The sequence below is a fragment of the Sminthopsis crassicaudata genome, chromosome 1 (genome assembly GCF_048593235.1).
Source record: "Sminthopsis crassicaudata isolate SCR6 chromosome 1, ASM4859323v1, whole genome shotgun sequence".
Classification (NCBI taxonomy): Eukaryota; Metazoa; Chordata; class Mammalia; order Dasyuromorphia; family Dasyuridae; genus Sminthopsis; species Sminthopsis crassicaudata.
In genome coordinates, this window is record NC_133617.1 from 50081233 (window position 1) to 50101585 (window position 20353).

At 42.4% G+C, this 20353-nt stretch overlaps 1 protein-coding gene across 4 annotated transcripts in view; it reads left to right on the plus strand.

The window, feature by feature from the left end:
• Positions 1-20353, plus strand: part of CELF5 (CUGBP Elav-like family member 5) — a 71826-nt gene that overhangs the window by 35260 nt on the left and 16213 nt on the right. For all 4 annotated transcript variants that reach the window (XM_074302167.1, XM_074302169.1, XM_074302170.1 and 1 more), the window contains exons 3-4: positions 14162-14210; positions 20164-20292. In XM_074302167.1, the coding sequence (XP_074158268.1) occupies positions 14162-14210; positions 20164-20292 (178 nt within the window). The remainder of the gene's footprint in view (positions 1-14161; positions 14211-20163; positions 20293-20353) is intronic.

A 20353-nucleotide genomic window follows, 5' to 3' on the forward strand; every position in this document is an offset into this window, starting at 1 on the left:
CGACTCCTCCTCTACCCAAGGTGCTGGGAGAGAGGGGAGGGAAGGGGACGGGAGTGACAGGGCCAGCCTTGCTCCAGAGGGAGGGGGAGGAGGGGAGGTTGGGGAGGGGGTGGGTGCTGCATTTCGGGTGCAAGCCCTTAAGGCTTTCCTGGGGGCCCTTGTCCCCTCACCCTCCTCTCCACTCATTCCTCTGGTCCCTGAGGTCCATCACCCTTCCCTCCATCCCCCCCTCCAGTGCCATCTGTTTGTTTTAATCCCAGTTCTCTCCCTCATCCAGGGGGTACCAGATCTGTCCACTGGCTGGGTTCTATGGGCTCAAGATCCAGGACCCCAAAAGGTGGGAATATGTCACTCCAGGGACTGGGGAGTCTGAAGCCCAGCACAGGGAAAGCTCTCATTTGGGGGTCTCTGCCCTTTCAGTCCCCTGGGCCTGACATCCGGATCAGGGCCAGACGCAGAATTTGCCAGAGTTTGTCATAGGGAAATAACTCATGAAGGAGGATTCCCTGGGCTGAGAGAAGAGGCCGGGCATTGAGAGAAGTGTGAAACTATTTAAAAATTGTCCCAGGCCCAAAATGCTCTGAAAGAATGGGGACTCCACGAGGGGATGGTGACTCGGTCCATAAGTGAGTGGGGCTCTTTCAAGATAGGGGAGTTCGGTGAAGAGAACAGGGAGCTCAGGGTCGGGGGGAGGATGTGGCCAGAGAGATGGGAGGTCGCTGGAGAAGATGGGAGCTCAGTGAAGTGAGGGACTTGAGGCTCAGGGGAAAGGGATCATTGAGGAAGATGATGCTTTCGGGACCCAAGGAGTCAGGTCGGAGGCAATGAGGGAAATGGGGGTTTACTGACAGGTTTGGGGATCAGAGAAGTGGTGGGGATTCAGTGAAGACATGATGAGACCCACAAATTGGGATAAAAGGATTTGAGGAGTCTCAGGAAATGGGGCAGAGAATGGCATCAGGGAGGGAACAGAACTCATTGTGAAGATGGGGACACTGACAGGGCCTGAACTGTAGGGAAAGGGTTAAATATCCTGTATATTCTTATATTCCTGCATTCAACTGTACCCTTGAGGATAGGAATTATTTTTCACTTTCATCTTGCACCTAGCACAGTGCCTCCAAAGTAGTAAGCATTTAAGAAACGATCACACTGGTTTTGATTTGGATCGAGTCGAAAGAAGTCCAGCAAATGAGTGCAGAGACGGGTGTTCTGGAATCAAACCAGCTCTTGAGAGCCCATATTATTTATTTTCATTGTGAGCATTTACACCTCAGAAAGTGACAGATGCTATCAACCAGGCTTGATTTATTATTCTGTTGATTGTCTAGATTTAAAACAATGATGGAGAAATGTTAGTGATTACACTTTAAAATGTATTTTTTACCAATTCCCTCAGCTGATTGTTAAACATTTTCCAGCACTCCTCTAAGTGTAGTTATCAGTGAGTGGATATTGGGCTCACTGAAGGGAGAAAGGCTAAGGGAATTACAGAATCATAGATTTTGAAAGCTGGAAGAGACTGCAGTGATTAGTTTAACTCCTACCCCAAAAGAATCCCTTTATAATATTATTGAGTCCTCTTTCATTGATGTCCAATTTTTTGTGACCCCATTTGGAGTTTTCTTGGCAAAGATACTGGTCTGCCATTTCTTTCTCCAGATCATTTTACAGATGAGGAAATTGAGGCAACAAAGTGACTTATTCAGTCATCCAACATAAGGTGGATTTGAACTCACAAACATGAGGCTTCCTGACTGCTTTATGCACTATGGTTTATATTATCATATACTCCATTATTACCCAATAACCACACACCCAACAAGTGATTACCAAAGTTTCTCTGTGAAGCCCCAAAGAAGGGAAATTAAGGCAGTCTGTTCCACTTTGGGATAAGTCTAGTGATTAGGAAGCTTTTCTGGACAGCCAGCTTCAATGAACCTCTGCCGGTTTTGCCCACCGATCATGGTTATGCTCTTTGGAACAAGTCTAATTGCTCTTCCAGCCGTCAGCCCTTTAAATAAATCCTTGCTATGATGTCATCTCACCCCACCCTCGAGCCTTTTCCAGGCTAAATAGGAAGAAATCCTTAAGAAGAATTGGGTTGAGCTACATTGGCATTAAGTTTGGGAATGAGCACTCTACGAAGGGGATTAAAGTTCACTGGATGGGAAGTAGTGTTTTATTTTTTTAATAATAACTTTTATTTTCAAAATACATGCAAAAATTGTTTTCCACATTCACCCTTGCAAAACCTTGTATTCCAAATTTCCCTCCCTTCCCCCCATGCCCTTCCCCTAGACAGCAAGTAATCCAACGTATGTTAAACATGTGAAGTTCTTGAGGAGTTTTAACAAGTGGATGCAGAGTGGGGATCAGTGAGACGATGGGGGATCAATGAGGGAAGGGCAGCAGAGTCAGAATCACATAATATTGGAATTGGAAGGTACCTCTGTGGCCATCTACTCTAATCCACACCTGAATAAGAGTCCAGAACAGGATATTTTTAGAGTGAGGTACTTATTAGGTTCTTAATAAGTTCTTGATCCCTTCTCCTGAATCCCTTGCAATATACTCATGTGGTCCTCTGGTCTTTACTTGTGTACTTCTAAGGAAGAAGCACTCTTTCCTGAAGCACCCCCATTCCATTTTGGGATATCTCTAATATTAGGAAATTGTATGCTTTCCAACATCAAACCTAAACTTTCCTCTTTGTAACTTCCAACCATTGATCTGAGCTCTGCCTTCAGGGACCGAACAGAGCAAGCCTAATCCCTCTTTTCTATAAGAGCTTTTCAAATGCTTCTAGAAAGCCATATTTCCTCCTCCCTAAATTTTCTCTTTTTGGGCTGAACATCCCCATTTCCTTCCATCGCTCTTAGGATATGAACTGGGGACCCTATTGGTCCTTCTCCTCTGGAGGCTACCCAGACTAATAAATGTGACTCCCGTAATTGAACACAATCCTGCCCATTGTCCAGTGTCACCACAGCATAGTACACCGGGATTATCATTAACATTATTATCCCTGTCCCTAATCCTAGAAGTTTTGCCTCTTCTAATGCTGCCTAAGATCTCATTAGCATTTGAGGTGGATATATCAATCAGATGTTAATAAGCACCTACTATGTGCCAGAAACTGTATTAAGCACTGGGGATACAAAAAGAGAGTATCTGACCTCAAGGAATTTACAATTTAATTGGGTAGAAAACAAATATATACAATCTATACATAGGGTAAATAAGAGATTATTAACAGAGGGGAAGCACTAGAATTAGAAAGAGTTGGTGAAGGCTTGCAGTAAATGATGTGATTTTAGTTAAATCTTCAAAGAAATCTAAAGGGTTAACAGAGTCAAAGAAAGAAAGCATTCCTGGCATGGGGAAACTAGAGAAAATGCCCAGAGCTAAAAGATGGAGGATCTTGTTTGTGGAACAGTCAGGAGGCGGAGGTTACTGGATCGAAGAATTCATATAGTGGGGAGTAAAGTGTAAGAAGACTGAAAAAGGAGTAGGGGTTAGGTTATAAAGGGCCTTGCATGTCAAAGCATTTTATACTTTCCCTCGGAAACAATTAGGGAGCTTCAGTGGAATTTTATTAAGTAGGGTAGAAGAATGATATATGCGGATAAAGATATCCCTTAAATCTTTTTTTAGCTTGAAAGGATGGCATGCTTAACCATTTTGAACTTGTGAAATTGATTTTTTTTAATTTGAGTATATGAATTAACATTTATCCTTCTTATTTTTATCATTAGATATAGCCCAGTTTTAGTTTGTTCGTATATTTTTGGATTCAGAATCCATTATCCAGGTGTATCGCTTTTAGCAACTCTCAGACATCTGCAGATTTGATAATCATACCACCATTGATAAAAGTTTTATTGTTTGTTCAGTCATATCTGACTCCTTGTGACCTTATTTTGGGTCTTCTGGGCAAAAAATGCTGTTTGCTGTTTCCTTCTCCAGCTCTTTTCACAGATGAGGAAACTGAGGCCAATAAAGTTAAGTGACTTGCCCGGGCTCATATACTTGATCAGTGTCTGAGGCTAGATTTGAACTCAGGAAGACCAGTCCTCCTGAATCCAGGTTTGGTGCTCTGTGCACTATGGCATCACCTACCTGCCCAGGTGCCCTTTTAAACATTATACAACCAAACCCAGAGTCCTGTGGTACTTCAGCATGGCATTTGGGGTTTTGCAGTCAGAATTCCTGGATTCATATTTTACTGTCTTGTGTGGTGTTGATCAGTCATTTAATCTGCTTGGATCTCAATTTCCTCAGCTATAAAATGAGGATTATAGTAGCATCCACTTCCTAGGGTTGTTTTGAGGATCAAATAGGATAATATCTATAAAGCATTTAGTACAGTTCCTGGCACAGAGTAGACATTTCAAAAATGCTTACTCCCCTTCCCTCTTTCAACTCTACATCTATTATCCTAATCAAAATCAAAAGAGTACAGGTTTAGAGATAGAAGATCATCTAGTTCAACCTCTTAATTTTGCAAATAAGGGAACTGAGGCACAGAGACATTCAGATAAAGGGATGGAGTTTTCTCATGTCTTCAAAATTTTTTTCAAATCAATTTTTCAAATGATTTCATCTGCTTCACTAATGACTATTCTTATGATCTATCATTCAACAAGTTCTGAAGCCACATTATTATATTATCACCCAACCTATATCTTTCCATCTTTTCATAATAGCATGAGAAAATTTTAAATTATTTGTTAATATCCAGGTGAACAATATCTACCACATGTCTACTAGAAATGAGGTTAACCCAATATAATCTGTACTAAATAAACCTTGCTGGCTCTTTGTGATCACTGTTTCCTTTTTGAAATATTCACAAAGCATCTCTTTAATAGTACTCTCTAGAATTTTTGCCAGTCATTGAAGCATATAGTTTACAGAATCCATTCTTTTCTCTTTTTGGAAAGTCAGAATAATGCTTGCTCCTGTCTAGCCCCACAGCACCTCTCACATACTCCATTATCTTTCAAAAAATTACTAAAAATAGATCAGCTGTCAATCACATCTGCCAATCTTCTCAGTTCCCTAAGATGTTGTCTACCATGGTTTGGTGACTAGAAGCCATGCAGGGTAGCTGGCAATTTCTTAGTACATTCTCCACTTATCTTGGATACCCACTTTCTCTTAGCCCTGGAAAGGACCAAGTTGTATTCCCCTTGATGGAAAAAGTGTCAGGGACAAGATATACGGTTTAATTAATATGGGGAATTACCAGGTAAGGAAACTCCCTTTGTCAAGGCAGACTGGCACCTTCTCCACAACTTATAGTCCTAGAAAGCTTGAAGCCTCGAGTGTCATGAGGCAAAGCGATTTGCAATAGACTAGCAATAATATAAAGGAAAGATTAGCAGTTGAAATGCACCAAAATAAATAGGAGGAAAAGACAAAGTACTTCTAAAGAGAAGGGACTTCCTCAATTTAAGGCTACCTCTCTATCTGCCTCTCCATCATTCATCATTATTCCCAGCTGCCTACCCAGGATTTCTTAAATTTTTTCCAGCTCATGACTCCTTTTTCCTTGGAAATTTTTACATGATTCCAGGTATATAAAATAGGTATAGAAATCAAACATTTACTGATAATTATAATTTTATGATCCCCACATTCAGTTATGAGACCCCATGTGAGGTCACAAAACATAGTTAAGAAGCTGGGACTAATCTCTGCCTCCATTGTTCTGTGTCTTTCTCTCTATATGCCTTAAAAACAATGTTTTTGTCTTTAGCTTTTGCCTCAGATCATTCTGGGTATCAGTAATCACATTATTTTTATAAGACCATCCCACATATCTCTTTTCATTCTCCATTACTTGCCCTTGATTCTATCTGCTTTATTTCCTTAAAAACAAAACAAAACCCAACCCTAAATTGATGGATGAGTTCCATATGCATCGACATAGGTTCGTCCTCATCAGATTTGTTTCTCTTTGTGTCTTCAGAATTTCATTTTTGAAGGTTGATTTCTTTTGTAGAATATGAAACCATGAAGTCCTCCCTTTGCCTTTTCTGAACCCTTTGAAATATATTCTCCCTAAAAGTGCATGTCATTAGACTTTCCTCTTCTCTATCATAAAGGCTTAGAATCATTGGTCCCCTCCTTTCCAGACTCCCATCATCTCCACCCCCGAGCAACCTGTTTCTCCTTGTCAGTGAGAATCAGCTCAAAGGGAAGTTCTTCCATCTCTTGAAGGTTGAAATTATCATTAAAGCAATTAATTTATTAGCTGCTCTGCTTTTGGCAGAGAAAGAATGCTCTAGCAGATGTCTGGGTAATGAAATTCCTTCATCCCCCATCAAGCCTCTGTGCCAAACTTGAGATGTATCCCCAAACTCTTCATCTCTTTCCTCTTCCTGTCTTGGTGGTCTGTAGCATGCCTCCACTATCTTTTTGCCCCAAGTGATCTTCGCTCAAATATTTTCTTCTATGCTCCCTTTCCTTCTTGAATTCCTGGATTTTGCACCCACATCGATGTCCCCCTTTAACATACCTTATCCCTTTTCAATAAGGTAGACTATTCCAGAACTGTATTCCACTCATTGAACTCATCCCACCAACTTTCAGCTAAACTTATAAATTGAGAGGTCTTTAAGGTCCCTTTCAATTGTAATTCTAGCATCCCATGATGCCCAATTTGACATTTCTTCTCCAGAGTGGTGACTTAGCAGAACCATATCTCACTTAAATTCAATTTACTCTTTAAGAAAGAAGGGCAGACAGCAACAACATACACATATACACATGAACACTACCTACACACTTGTATGTTATTGTGGTTTGTCCTTTGTTCTCAAAGAGGACCATGACATAGTGGAGGAGACACCATGATGTGCAAGTGAATTGAATTTCAGTGAGGGAGGGCTCACTTTCCCCTCCAGAGCCATCTGGGTCTGGTGGCCAGATATAGATCAGGATGACTGCAGATGGCTCTGGATGCAGGGGGGAGACCTCGGCCTTTTTAAGCTAAGGTCTTTAACAAGGTTCAATTTGCCTAAGGCCACACCCATTCAGTGATTAAGGCTAGGTAGCAATTGAGGCAAAGAATCTCCTTTTTCACCTAGTCAAAAAAAAAAATCTAAATAAATAAATCTGGAAGGGGAAGACCTTCAGGGTTTCTGGCCAAAGCAGAAATGATTATTGTTTACATTCAGAATTAATCAGGATTCAAATGATGTCCAAATGGAACCTGGCCTGGGACCTCTTGGTGGTCAAAAATTGATAAAGTGGTTTTGGTTTAAGACAGGGTCCTTAAGAAAAAAAATCACGCCAGTAAACCCCAAGATATCTTGGGAGGGTTCAGGGATCCAAAAAAAAGCTTTTAAGAGCATCTGTAGATTCGGGTATGGTACCCTATGTGGATAGGAGGAGGGAAGCAAAAGCAGTTGGAATCCATTTAACAAAAAAGCAGTACATTCTATGCCTGTGATTCCTCATCTCTCTCTGATGAAGGGAGTCACATTTCATTGTAAGAATATTCTCTGGAACCAAATTTGGTCATTACAATTACTCTGAGGTCAACTTCCCTTAGCATTCTTTTCATTTGCATTATTGTAGGAGCAGAAGTCATTGTGCTGGCAAATTATGAACTGTCCTTCCTTAAGAACAACCAGTGCTTGCAAGGATTTGCTCACTTTCTCTGCATGGCTTAGCTGCAAGGGTACCCCTTCCCCTTCAACTGTAGTTACAAGGCAAGTGCCCAGAGGAGGACTGGTGGAGTAGTGAGAAGGGACTGGTCCTAAGGAGAGTGACTTATCATTCCTTGATTTGCCTTAATGACAATTTCATCTTTCCAAAGGAAGAGGAACCAAGGGGGAAATTCCATTCTGGATTTTATTCTCACAGAGAGGAACAAATTTGTTTAGTGATAATAACTAGCACTGGAGCCTGGATGAGGGCAAATATCCCAATTTTCCAGCAGGGAAAGAATGGGTCAGTGACCTTGACTTTGATTCCTATAAATATTAAGAAACATTATTAAAGAGATGTTTAAAGGACATCTGGATTTAAGAAGGAAAAAAAGCAGAGCTTATTAAGAGCCACTGTGGTTTCATTAGGGATGTGCTGGTAGATGTTTTAACAACTGACCAAAAAAATAATAATTCAGGATACACTTTTAAGTTTAAATCTGCAGGACGACCTGAGTTAAAATCTAGCTTCAGACACTTACTAGCTGTGTGACTCTGGACCAGTCATTTAACTCTGTCTCTTCAAAAAACAAAACAAAACAATATAATACAACTTTAAATCTCCATTATTAACATTTTCTCCATCATTTTCTTAAGTCTAGACAATCAATAAAACAACAAATTGAGCTTTGATTGTTAGAGTTTATCGATTTCAGAAGTGTAAATACTCATTCTGAAAATTTAACAAGTGGCTTTCAGGATACTAGATGAACAGTCTCCAACTCACGATGGCAAGAACCAATCATGTGACACAACTTCGTCCATTCCCCATGTCTGGAATTTTCTTTTCCCTCCTTCTCCACCTCCAGCCTTCTCCAGCTTCCTTAAAGTCTTGGATAAAATCTCACCTTTCACAGGAAGCCTTTCCAGAAACCCTTAAGTCTAGTGCCTTCCCTCTGAGATGATCTCTTATTTATCTGCATATATTTTATTTGTACAAAATAGTTTATGTTTTCTACTTCATTACACTGAGAGCTTCTTGAGAGTAAAAACTGTCTTTTGCCTTTTTTCCATCCCCAACACTTAAACACAATGCCTGGTATACAGGAAGCACTTAATGTTTATTGGTTTGACTTATGACTGCAATCACCATACTCAGGTCAGAATCTTTTAAGCAGGAAATCACATTGTTCAATGACTCCCTGAGAAACACATTCCCCTTAGGAAAATTATAAATTCCAATTTATATTGGCAGCTCGGAAGATAGGTGTATGAAGGAATTCTAGGCCTGGAGTCAGAAAAACTTGAGTGCAAATTCTGTCTCTAGCTGTGAGAACCTGGGCAAGCTAGGTAACCTCCGTTTGCCTCAGTTTCCTCATCTGTAAAATGAGATAATAGCACCAACTTCAAAGGGTTGTTGTGAGGACAAAATGGCATCTGTTTAGTGCTAGGCAAATCTTAAAGTGTTATATATTATTGTATAAATATTAGTTGTGATTATTTTTTCTTATAAATTACTAAACTAATAGGTCAGAAAATGATGTAGATATAACTTGCTTAGATTTTAGCACAGCATCTAATTCTTTTGTGATATTCTTATGGAAAAGATTGAGAGAGATTAGCCTGGATTATAATACAGTTTTAGATGCTTTAGGACCCGGAGGAAGGATTGAGGTCCATGAGGAAGTCATAGTAACTACTGCAAGTCAGCTCAGAGGGCCCCCAGTGGAGGGTCCTAGGATTCTTATACTTGACCCTCTACCGTATGACATCTTTATTAGTGACTCCAATGAAGGCATAGATGGCATCCTCAGTACATTTGTAGATGGCACACAGTTGGGATAATATAATCCTTCCCAGCCCAGCATCAAGGGGTCAGATACAATGGTTATAGAAACCTGTGGGAACCAGATTAAAATATAAATTGGGAAATATTTAACAAAATAAATAAGCATATAAATAGAAAATAGCTGATATTAAATTTTAGAGCAGCTAGAATACATTGGATAGAATGTCACCCTTGGAGTCAGAAAGACCTAAATTCGAATCTGGCCTCAGAGAGTTACTAGCTGTGTGATCCTGGACAAATCACTTAATCCTATTTGCCTCAGTTTCCTCATCTGTAAAGTGAGCTGGAGAAGGAAATGGCAGACCACCCCAGTATCTGCGCCAGGGTCTTTGCCATGACTGACCCAATTCAATAACAACAAAAAAATACTGTTTTTTATTTTTTGCTGAGGTAATTGGGGTTAAGTGACTTGCCAGGGTCACACAGCTAGGAAGTGTTAAGTGTCTGAGGCTGGATTTGAACTCAAGTCCTCCTAATTTCAGGGCTAGTGCTCTAACCACTGTATCACCTAGCTACCCCCCCAAAATACTACATTTTAAGACTAAGTCAATATGCAGCCTGCAAGGATCCTTATGTATATAGTTTCGTGTCTCCCATTTCTCTTTGAACTTGATATCACTGTTCTAGAATGTTGGGTTGAACCTAATGAGATGGAATTCAGCAGGGATAAATGTAAAGTCTTATGCTTTATTAAAAGGATCACCTTTAGAATTTCAATTCAGGTTTAATAGATAGAAGTTTGTCTAAAATAACAATCTGGGATCTTTGGTTTGGGTTGGAGATGCTATATGATGGCTAAAAAATTAATGGGGTCTTTAGCTACATTTAAGAGAGGCATAACTTCTAGGAATAAGGACTTTACAATCCCTTTAATCCTCTGCCTGGTTCTGACTTTACCTGAAAAATTGAGTTGAGTTCTGTGTCAAAATTTAGGGGGGCCATTGATAATTCAACCAATCATTAAGCACTTATTAAGCCCCTACTATGTGCTAAGCCCTAAGGATATCTGGATACAAAGAAAGATAAGCTGGAGGACAAGTAGAAATGGTGAAAAGCCTTGAGTCCTCAGTTAAAGGAACTAGAAATGTTTAACTTGGAGAAGGGGAGACTTGAGGGCCCTGATGGCTGTTTTCAAGTATCTGAGGGACTGAATTTGTTGTGTGTGACCCCAGAGGGCAGAACCAGGAATGATAGGTGGAAATGGCAAAGAGGCATTTTGGGGTTGATGTAAGGGAAAATATCTTATAATTACAGCTATTCAATCAAGAAATGGGCTGACCCAGGCTTTCCTCCTCTGAGAGGTCTTTAGTCAGAAGCTAGATGGGTATGTGATGGTAGGGAGTCCTTGTGTATATCAAGGTCTCTGAAGTCCCCAAATTTCCCCATGAGGAATGTTAGAAATCATTATTAGGATCAAATATATTCTTCCTGAAGTCATTAGGTGGTTCTGAGAAAGCAAGACATTAGACAAAACCACAAAGTTATAATGGCCCATAAACAATGTACATAAAATTTATAATATACAAGGGATAGTTAGTTACAAAGATACAAAGTTATAATGGCCCATAAACAATATACATGCAATTTATCATATACATAGGCTGTTAGGGATTGATAACCCCTCAGACAATTATCATTGATTGTTTCTCTAAGTGGAAGGGCACACTTAGCCCTTGTCCTAAGCATGGCCATGAAACAATGTCTTTTGTTGTAATTTCAGGATTTGGTGGTACTGAGTTGGCTATACTACTGTGAAACAGTGTTGGTTGGGGCAACATCATGAACTAGCCGATATTCTAATTAATCATTATCATTATATCATATGATTGTTATAATCATAAATAATGATTAATTACACTTTTGAGAGCTTACCTGGGGACTTGATAATCATCAGTTGAAACATAAATTATATAAGAAAACATAGCCCAATTTAATCTGTTAACAAATGAATCTGTTTCTAACTAGCCCATAGAATATAAATCCCGCACTGGTCGAGAGAATTCTGTTTCTTGGAATTCTAAGCAGATATCAGTATGAGACTTTTCTTTTTACCTATAAGGCTGTCAGAAGACATGAGTCTTAAAGGCCTTATGGGAATTCTTACAGGAAGATTCTAAGTTTTGTCATTTTCCAAAGCCCCAAAGTCTAAAAGACTAAAAATGATTAACTCTGGCCATGAGCTACCTTGTCTTACTGAATGAATCTATATTTGACGCATCTGATCCATAAATGGAAAACATTAAAATTTATAACTGTTTCCACTATAATGAATAGCAATCTAGTGTTTTCAAGGCTCCAAGCAAATAAATTCTTACCAAGCCTTGTTAGGAGCACTCCATTTTAGGTTAGATTCCTACTACTCCATTAAGTCATGGTCTAGAAATTCAACTCCCATTTTCTTTTCTCTCTCTCTCTCTCTCTCTTTCTTTCTCTCTCTCTCTCTCTCTCTCTCTCTCTCTCTCTCTCTCTCTCTCTTTCTCTCTGTCTCTCTCTCTGTCTCTCTCTCTCTCTATGTCTCTGTCTCTGTCTCTCTCTCTGTGTCTCTCTCTTTCTCTCTCTGTCTCTGTCTGTCTGTCTCTCTGTCTCTGTCTCTCTGTCTCTTCTCTCTCTCTCTCTCTCTCTCTCTCTCTCTCTCTCTCTCTCTCTCTCTCTCTGTCTCTCTCTCTGTGTCTCTCTCTGTGTCTCTCTCTCTCTCTCTGTCTCTCTCTCTGTGTCTCTCTCTCTCTTTCTCTCTCTGTCTCTGTCTCTCTGTCTCTCCTCTCTCTCTCTCTCTCTCTCTCTCTCTCTCTCTCTCTCTCTCTCTCTCTCTCTCTCTCTCTCTCTCTCTCTCTCTCCTCCCCCCCCCCGAGGCAATTGGGGTTAAGTGACTTACTCAGGGTCACATAGCTAGGAAGTGTTAAGTGTCTGAGGCCAGATTTGAACTCAGGTCCTCCTGACTTTGGGGCTGGTGCTGTATCCATTTATACCAACTCCCATTTTCAAACATCACCTTCTTAAGGAGTGATTTGCTTCCAAAATCTGCTTCCTCTTCATCTTTTGACTTCCATTAATAAGAGTGATGAAAACATAGCCTGTTACATGAATCCACAGACATCATAATCTTGGGCAGTGTTCTTCCTCTCAGTGTCATTTGTACCTACACGAGTCATTAGAATTTGGTAATAGTCTTCCAGTTTGAAAAGTTTTGGAAAGTTCTTTGGATACATGTCCTGGGAACATAAAGGCTTTTCTATTGATGCTATTAGGACAACACTTAAGTTTCCCTAAATGTTGGTGAAGGTATAAATTGATCCATCCATTCTGGGGAGCAATTTGAAACTATGCTCCAAAAGTTACTGAACTCTGCATACTTTTTGACTCAGAAATATCATTACTAGGTCTATACCTCAAAGAAATTAAAGAGGAAAGGAACTTATATGTACAAAAATATTTATAGCAGATCTTTTCATAGTGGTAAAGAACTGGAAACTTAGGAGGTGTTCATCAGGTAGCTGAAGCAAAATGGCCAAACAAAATATGATTTATTAATATAATGGAGTACTATTATGTTTTAAGAAATGAAAGGGATGATTTTAGAGAGATCTGAGAAGACTTATGTGAACTGTTACAAAGTGAAGTGAGCAGAACTAGAAGCAGAAATATACAGCAATAACAACATAGCAAAGGCAAATGACTTTGAAGACTAAAAAAACTTCCATTGATGCAATGACCAATCACAATTCCAAAGGATTCATGATGAAGCATGTTATTTGACAGAGAGATGATAGGCTCTATTCCAGGATGTACAGAATTCTTTGGATCCTGACTATGTCATCCAAAATGTTAGTTAACCCTGCCAGCTTTGTGATATGTGCAACACTATGTGCTAGATGCAACAACAGAAGCACAATGTGATGAACAAAATGTAGATGCACGCTAAACAATAACAGTTAGGTATATTTGGAACAGTTTGATAGAATCTAGCCAAAGAGTAGTTTTTGGTGTCTCAATATTAACTTGAAAGGAAGTTCGTATTGGAATGCCATGGGGATCTATGCACTCAAATTTAATCTCTCAAACACTGGAATACAATATGTAAATAATGTGAAATAAATAATGACCAATAATTTATATAGTAAGATTATATATATATATACAGCCAAGTTCAACCCAATTCTATACCCCTCATCCTTCATGGAAAAGAGAACCTTTTGCCAAAGAAAAGCCACTCCTGCCTCACCAGGAAACTGGATCAGGGGGTCCCACCTGACCCCGAGGGTTTTCCTACATAAGGATCAGAAATCTCCCTAACTTTTCCCCATCTCTCTCAAAAAACTTTTAAATTTAATGTACTCAAAATTATCCATTTTGCATTTCATAATGTTTTCTACTTCTCATTTGTCATTTCTCCCTTCTCCAAAGATGTGATAGGCAAACTATTCCTTGCTCTCCTAAATTGCTTATAGTATCACCCTATATGTCTTTATTATGAACCCATTTTAACATTATCTTGGTATATGGTGTGAGATGCTGGCCAACGCCTAATTTCTGCCACACTGTTTCCCAGTTTTCCCAGCAATTTTTGTCAAATAGTGAGTTCTTACCCCAGAAGTTGGAGTCTTTGGGTTTAATTTACTAGATTACTATAGTAATTGTCTGTCTCTCTCTGCAGATGGCGCGGCCAATCCAGGTGAAACCTGCGGACAGCGAGAGCCGTGGAGGTAGTTGTCATCTCTTTTTGTTCCCCCACCTCTCCTTGCTCCAACCCTGCCAGGGAGGGGGGTTTATGAAGTTTCACTTAAGGATAAGCTTTGGGCTCCCACCCCAAGGCAAGGCTTATTCTCTAAACCCTGTTGGTCTATCAATCACCCAGCTGTCCAGCCCCTCTCCAGACTTCAGTTTGGAGGATGGGGCTTGGCCCCTGTTTCTTTGGTCCTTAGACAGGGCTTCCACGCAGGCCTACCATTGTGAACTAGACTTGTCTCTTCAGCCCCTTAACTCCCCAAATCCCTCGGCCCCTATAATTCTCATAACCTTTCAAACCCCTCAGTCCCCCAACTCCTTCAGTCCTCTTACTATGGTCATCTAGTCCCCAACAGTATTCTTAGTCCTTCAGGTCCCTGCCTTCATGGTCCTTTCAGTCTCTCAGATCCATAATCTCTCAGCCTTTCACCCTTTGGACCCCTTTCCCTCTCTCCCAAGTATAGTCCTACATCTTCAAGGATCATACCTCCAGGACTTACTAAGACTACCTAGATTCTGAGTGTGATGTAGAACTGTATTTGGAATTAGGAGGCAGGAGTTCAAATCCCAGTCCTGTCTTTGATAATGTGTAAAATTGGGAAGATCCACCTAGGTCTTAGTTTCTTTATAAAATGAGAGGGGCCAGCTAATTGGTGCAGGGGATAGGAAGACCTGAGTTCAAAATGTGCCCTCAGACACTTAACACTTCCTAGCTGTGTGACCCTAGACAAGTCACTTAACCCTAATTGCCTTAGCAAAACAAAACAAAATTTGAGGGTTGGACAATATGGTCTTAGAGGTCCCTTCCAAGTTGGAAGTCTGAGATCCTATGGGAAAAAAATGTTACTTTGAACCAGGCTTTGCAGAAAAAGTAGACTTTTGTCAGATAGGGTTTGGATAGTTTGGGTTGAAAAATGCGAGTTTCATGTAATTGCGAGTGGGGAGAAAGAAAAAAGAAAGAAAAATATGGGTCCTTTCCACATACTTCATATAGAGAAGCAGCAGCTCCAGCACCACTCCAACTCCCATCATGCCTTTTTGGCCTCAGAATTCATTCCTAGCCAGGGCCCAAGCATGGCTAAGGTTGTAACAATTCATAGGGCAGGTAAGATCGGGGGAGGGAGCAGAGAGGAGGGCAGGGAGAAAAGCCATCTAGCACCTGATTGGCCAAGGTTATGAGGGCTAATGAGGCTATGTGGCCCGTGTATCTTGATCTGAATTCTTTAACCCCTATTTCACACACAAGCCAGTCCCTACCCATTGGGCTCCAAGGGCCCAAAGTCAAGTCCACATTTCTTCTAGGCAGTCTCTGGTGTTCACCCCATCAGGTACCTCTCCTTGCCCAGCTTTCACACAGCACTCAGGGGACAAAGTTCTTGTCTCTGGCCCTCACAAAGTGAGTGAGTGGGCAAAAGCCATAAATTCTGTGTCCTAGCACTGAAAATCGAGATAATAAGCCTTGTCCAACCCACCCCAGAGAATTTCTATAAGGAAAGCATTTTGTTAACTGTATGTTGTTATAGAAATGGAAGCCATTAGAATCATTATGATGATGATCCCTTCCTGCTTCTCCTACCCTGTCTCTGAAGCCCTCTCCATAAATGATGGGAAGCAGTGGGAAATATTCTGCTTCTACAGCACATCATCCCTAGACAACAGAAGAAAGGGGGGCTGTCCTCTCTGCCTATCGGACCTCCTTAGAGAGGGTTAGCCATACCAGCCCAAGGGCAGGGGAATGTGGAACCCAGCTAGGCATGGAGGTGGTTACCTGGGCCTCCCTCTTGCCTTCAAGTCCCTGCCCAAGCTGTTTCCCAACTCCCCCCCCACCCCCGCAGGGTTCCTGTCATTCTCCTAGGGGCTACTGGGTGCAGCACAGAACACAAATAAAGGCTAAGCCATATGAAGACCCTTTCGTTATTTATGGGGAGAGAGAAGAGCAGGCAGAAATGAAGACCACTTCTGTAAGAAATTAGAGGTTCCCCATTTCCAAGGAGAGGGAGGGAGTTTGCCTTGGATCAGGTGTCCCCAATGCTTCCCTGGATGTAGTGGAGAGAGGTATGGGAGAAAAGTTGCACTGGGCATTTCTGGGTGCAGTGAAGCTGGGGGAACCACCCCCATCTCTGGCTGCCTTCTCAAGATACCGGTCTGCACTGAGAGAGGGTGGTGGAAGGGAGACAGGCTCCCCGCAAGGCTCCCGGCACACACACACCCCCCCCCTCTTTCTAGCTCTTCCTTTTTTGTCTCTGCCTCCCACGGTTCAGACCTTCACCCTCTAATATTCTCTGTCAGGGCTCCATCAGACAAGATGCTCTTCTCTCCTCGATGCCCTCCGCTTCCTCCCCCTACCCTCCAACCAACCCCACCAATGACTGACAAGAACAGGTTTCCATGGCAATGCAACTCAACATTGAGGGAGGAGAAGATAAAATGTTCCTGATTGCTGGACAGCGCAGGAAATTGCCAGACCAAGGCGGAAAAAAAACTGGGCTGGGGGGTGGGGCGGTGTAGGTGGATAACATGGTCAGGTGACTGTGAGAACCAATAGGAAAGGGCACCCATGCCCATTCCCTCCCCTGGGTTTAGACCCGATACCTTCCCCCTGGCAGCAAATGAGCCAACCTGTTGGCTCCATAGTACAAAGCTGCTTTAGGTGGTGGATGGCAGGCAGAAGAGGATGCTTGAACACGGGATGAGGGCGGAGAGATGTGCCTTCACCAGACATCCTAGAGCTGAGGCTTCCATAGGGCTCTGCCCCTGGAGTACATGGAGAAATTCAGGCCTGGGAATCTGGGAGCCCAGCTTCTATTCTGGCTCTTTGTGACCTGAGGCAAGACCTTTCCTCTTCTGGAACCTTCCCCCGCCCCATCCTGTAAAATAATGATTTGATAAATGGTTTCTAAATTACCTTTTAGTTTTGACATCCTGGGTTCTAAAGGCCCTCCCAGCCCTGACCTCCTGGGTTCTAAAGGCCCTCCCAGCCCTGACCTCCTGGGTTCTAAGGGCTCTCCCAGCCCTGACCTCCTGTGTTCTAAGGGCCCTTCCAGCTCTGACATCCCGGGTTCTAAGGGCTCTCCCAGCTCTGACCTCCTGGGTTCTAAAGGCCCTCCCAGCCCTGACCTCCTGGGTTAGGGCCCTCCCAGCCCTGACCTCCTGGGTTCTAAAGGCCCTCCCAGCCCTGACCTCCTGGGTTCTAAAGGCCCTCCCAGCCCTGACCTCCTGGGTTCTAAGGGCTCTCCCAGCCCTGACCTCCTGGGTTCTAAAGGCCCTCCCAGCCCTGACATCCTGGGTTCTAAAGGCCCTCCCAGCCCTGACCTCCTGGGTTCTAAGGGCTCTCCCAGCCCTGACCTCCTGGGTTCTAAAGGCCCTCCCAGCCCTGACCTCCCGGGTTCTAAGGGCCCTCCCAGCCCTGACCTCCTGGGTTCTAAGGGCTCTCCCAGCCCTGACCTCCTGTGTTCTAAGGGCCCTCCCAGCTCTGACATCCTGGGTTCTAAGGGCCCTCCCAGCCCTGACCTCCTGTGTTCTAAGGGCCCTCCCAGCTCTGACATCCTGGGTTCTAAGGGCCCTCCCAGCCCTGACATCCTGGGTTCTAAGGGCCCTCCCAGCCCTGACATCCTGGGTTCTAAGGGCCTGATCTGACATTCTCAGTTCTAGAGTCTCCCTAGCTCTGGCATCCTGTGTTCTAAAGGATCCTTCCAACCCTGACATTCTCTGTTACATTTTCTAGGTTCAGCCCAGTGTCCTGCATTCTAACTTCTAAAATCACTTCCTACTTTGATGTCCTATACTTCTGTGAATTTGTAATAGATAGAATCCTAAAGACATAGAAACAAGAAGGGAAGGATGGCTAGATAAGAAATTCAACTGAAAAAGCTACAAGGCTCTTAATGGATCCTCACGATGAATTAGCAATGTGAAGTTATGGTTAAAAAAAAAAAAAAAAGCAAATATCTCCTTTAAAAGACGCATAGTGTCTAGGAAAAAGGAAGTAATGATCTCATTCTCCCTTGCCCTGACCATGCCTTATTTGGAATATTTTGTGCAATTCTGGATACTGCATTTTAGGAAGAAGGCTGATTACATGCTGGGCACTGTGCTAAGAGTTTTACAAATATTAACTCATTTGATCTTCACCGGCATAGCCCTGTAAAGTAGGTGCTATTATTATCCTCATTTTACAGCTAAAGAAATTGAGGCGGATGGAAGTTAAATGACTTGCCCAACATAACACAGCTAGGAAGGCAAGATTAGAAGTCAGATCTTCCTAAGTCTAAATCTATTGAGCACCCACACAGCCAGCTTCTACCTAGAAGACAGGAATTGCTATTTTTGATGTCAGGAAAAACATTTTCTGAGGATGAGAGGGGGTCCTAAAGTGGAAGGGTCTGCCTCAGGAAGTAAAAGCTAAAGGTCTTCAAAGGCTGGTGGACCACTTGCCAAGAATGTTGTAGATGGGGAATTCTTGTCCCCCTGCAGTTTGGACCAGACGGTCTTAAATTTCCTTCTAATGCTGAGATATTACAATCTAGAACAGTATCCTCAAACTTTTTGATCTCAGGATCCTTTAAGACTCTTTAACATTCAAAGATGTGTTTAATAATCTAAGCTTCCATTCTTGCAAGAATGTAAAATGAATATTTCCTGCATTAAAAAAGGTTCTTTAATTAAGGCCCCCCCCCCAAGAATTTTTGTTAATATAGGTTATCTCCATTAATATTTACCATATTAGAAATTTAAATGGCCTAGTACTAAAAACCAGTTTTCACCTTGTTCTGGAACCCTTGGGGTGCCCAAGAGCATGCTTTGAGAACCCACAGTCAAGAGCTAGGGACCCAAGAGAAGAGAAATCCAGAAAGAAGAGCCAGTAGAGGAGGATGTCCTACATGGGAGGGGAGAGGATGTCAGAGGTTGCCTTGCTGGGCCCACATCTGCCAACCTAGACCATAAGCAGAATTTGCCAGGGAATCTCCTTAGTGGAAGGGGAGCAGAGTTATTTGGCTTGATCCCAAAGGACACAAGCACCAGCAAAGTGGGGATTTCTAGGGAAGCAGATTTCAGCTCAATTTAAAGAATGTTCTATAATGGATTACTTGCTGCCTAGGGGAGGAGGTGGGGGGGAAAGGGAGGGAGAAAAAAATTGGAACACAAGATTTTCAAGGGTGAATGTTGAAAACTATCTTTGCATATATTTTAAAAATAAAAAGCTATTATTAAAAAAAGAAAAAGAATGTTCTATAAGATCCAATGGGAAAATATTGGCTTTGGAATCCCAGTTGGGTTGAAATCTCATGTCTGCGCCATACTTCTGATATGCTCTTAGGCAATTCCCTTTTGTGGGCTATTTCCTCTTTTGTAAAAGGAGGAAGCTGGACTAAACATCTTTAAGATTCCTTTTGTGTGGAATCAGGAAGACCTGAATACAAATCCAGCCTCAATCACTATGTGATTCTAGACAATTATCTAAACCAAATTGCCTCCAAAATCCCCCCAAAGCAAGATTCCTTCTGTGAACAATTAGGGGTCTCCCTCAGTGAAATGGGCTGAGCAGAAGGGAGTGAACTTCCCATTGCTGGAACTTTTAAAGAGAGCCTGGAACCCTAGTCTGGAAGACAAAGAGATGATTATGTGGATAGGAAGTCCGGACTGGGTGGGAATGCCAGTTCTGGGTGCCAAGATTCTGTGCCATTTCCTCCCATCTGAAAAGAAATCAGAAGCCTGCCCTCACTACCCCCATGTCCTGGAGCCTGCGCCCCCATTGTCCTCCCCTCTCATCCTACTGCCATCCCCTCTCTTCTCTCTGGGGGGGATGACAAGTCCAGGTGGTGGTCCAGTGAAGAGGGCGACTAAAGCCTTGGCAGGATCTCCCCTGGGGGCATCCCCTGCTCTCTTGCCTGGTGATCTGTTGAGGCTGACGTCTCCATCTCCCCACCACAGGGGACCGGAAGCTCTTCGTGGGCATGCTGAACAAGCAGCAGTCCGAGGAGGATGTTCTTCGGCTTTTCCAGCCCTTTGGGGTGATCGACGAGTGCACAGTGCTCCGGGGCCCCGATGGGAATAGTAAAGGTGCTACCTGTGCCATAGAGGAGAGGGAGGGCATTTCTCACAGTCCTCCGAGCCTGTGGCT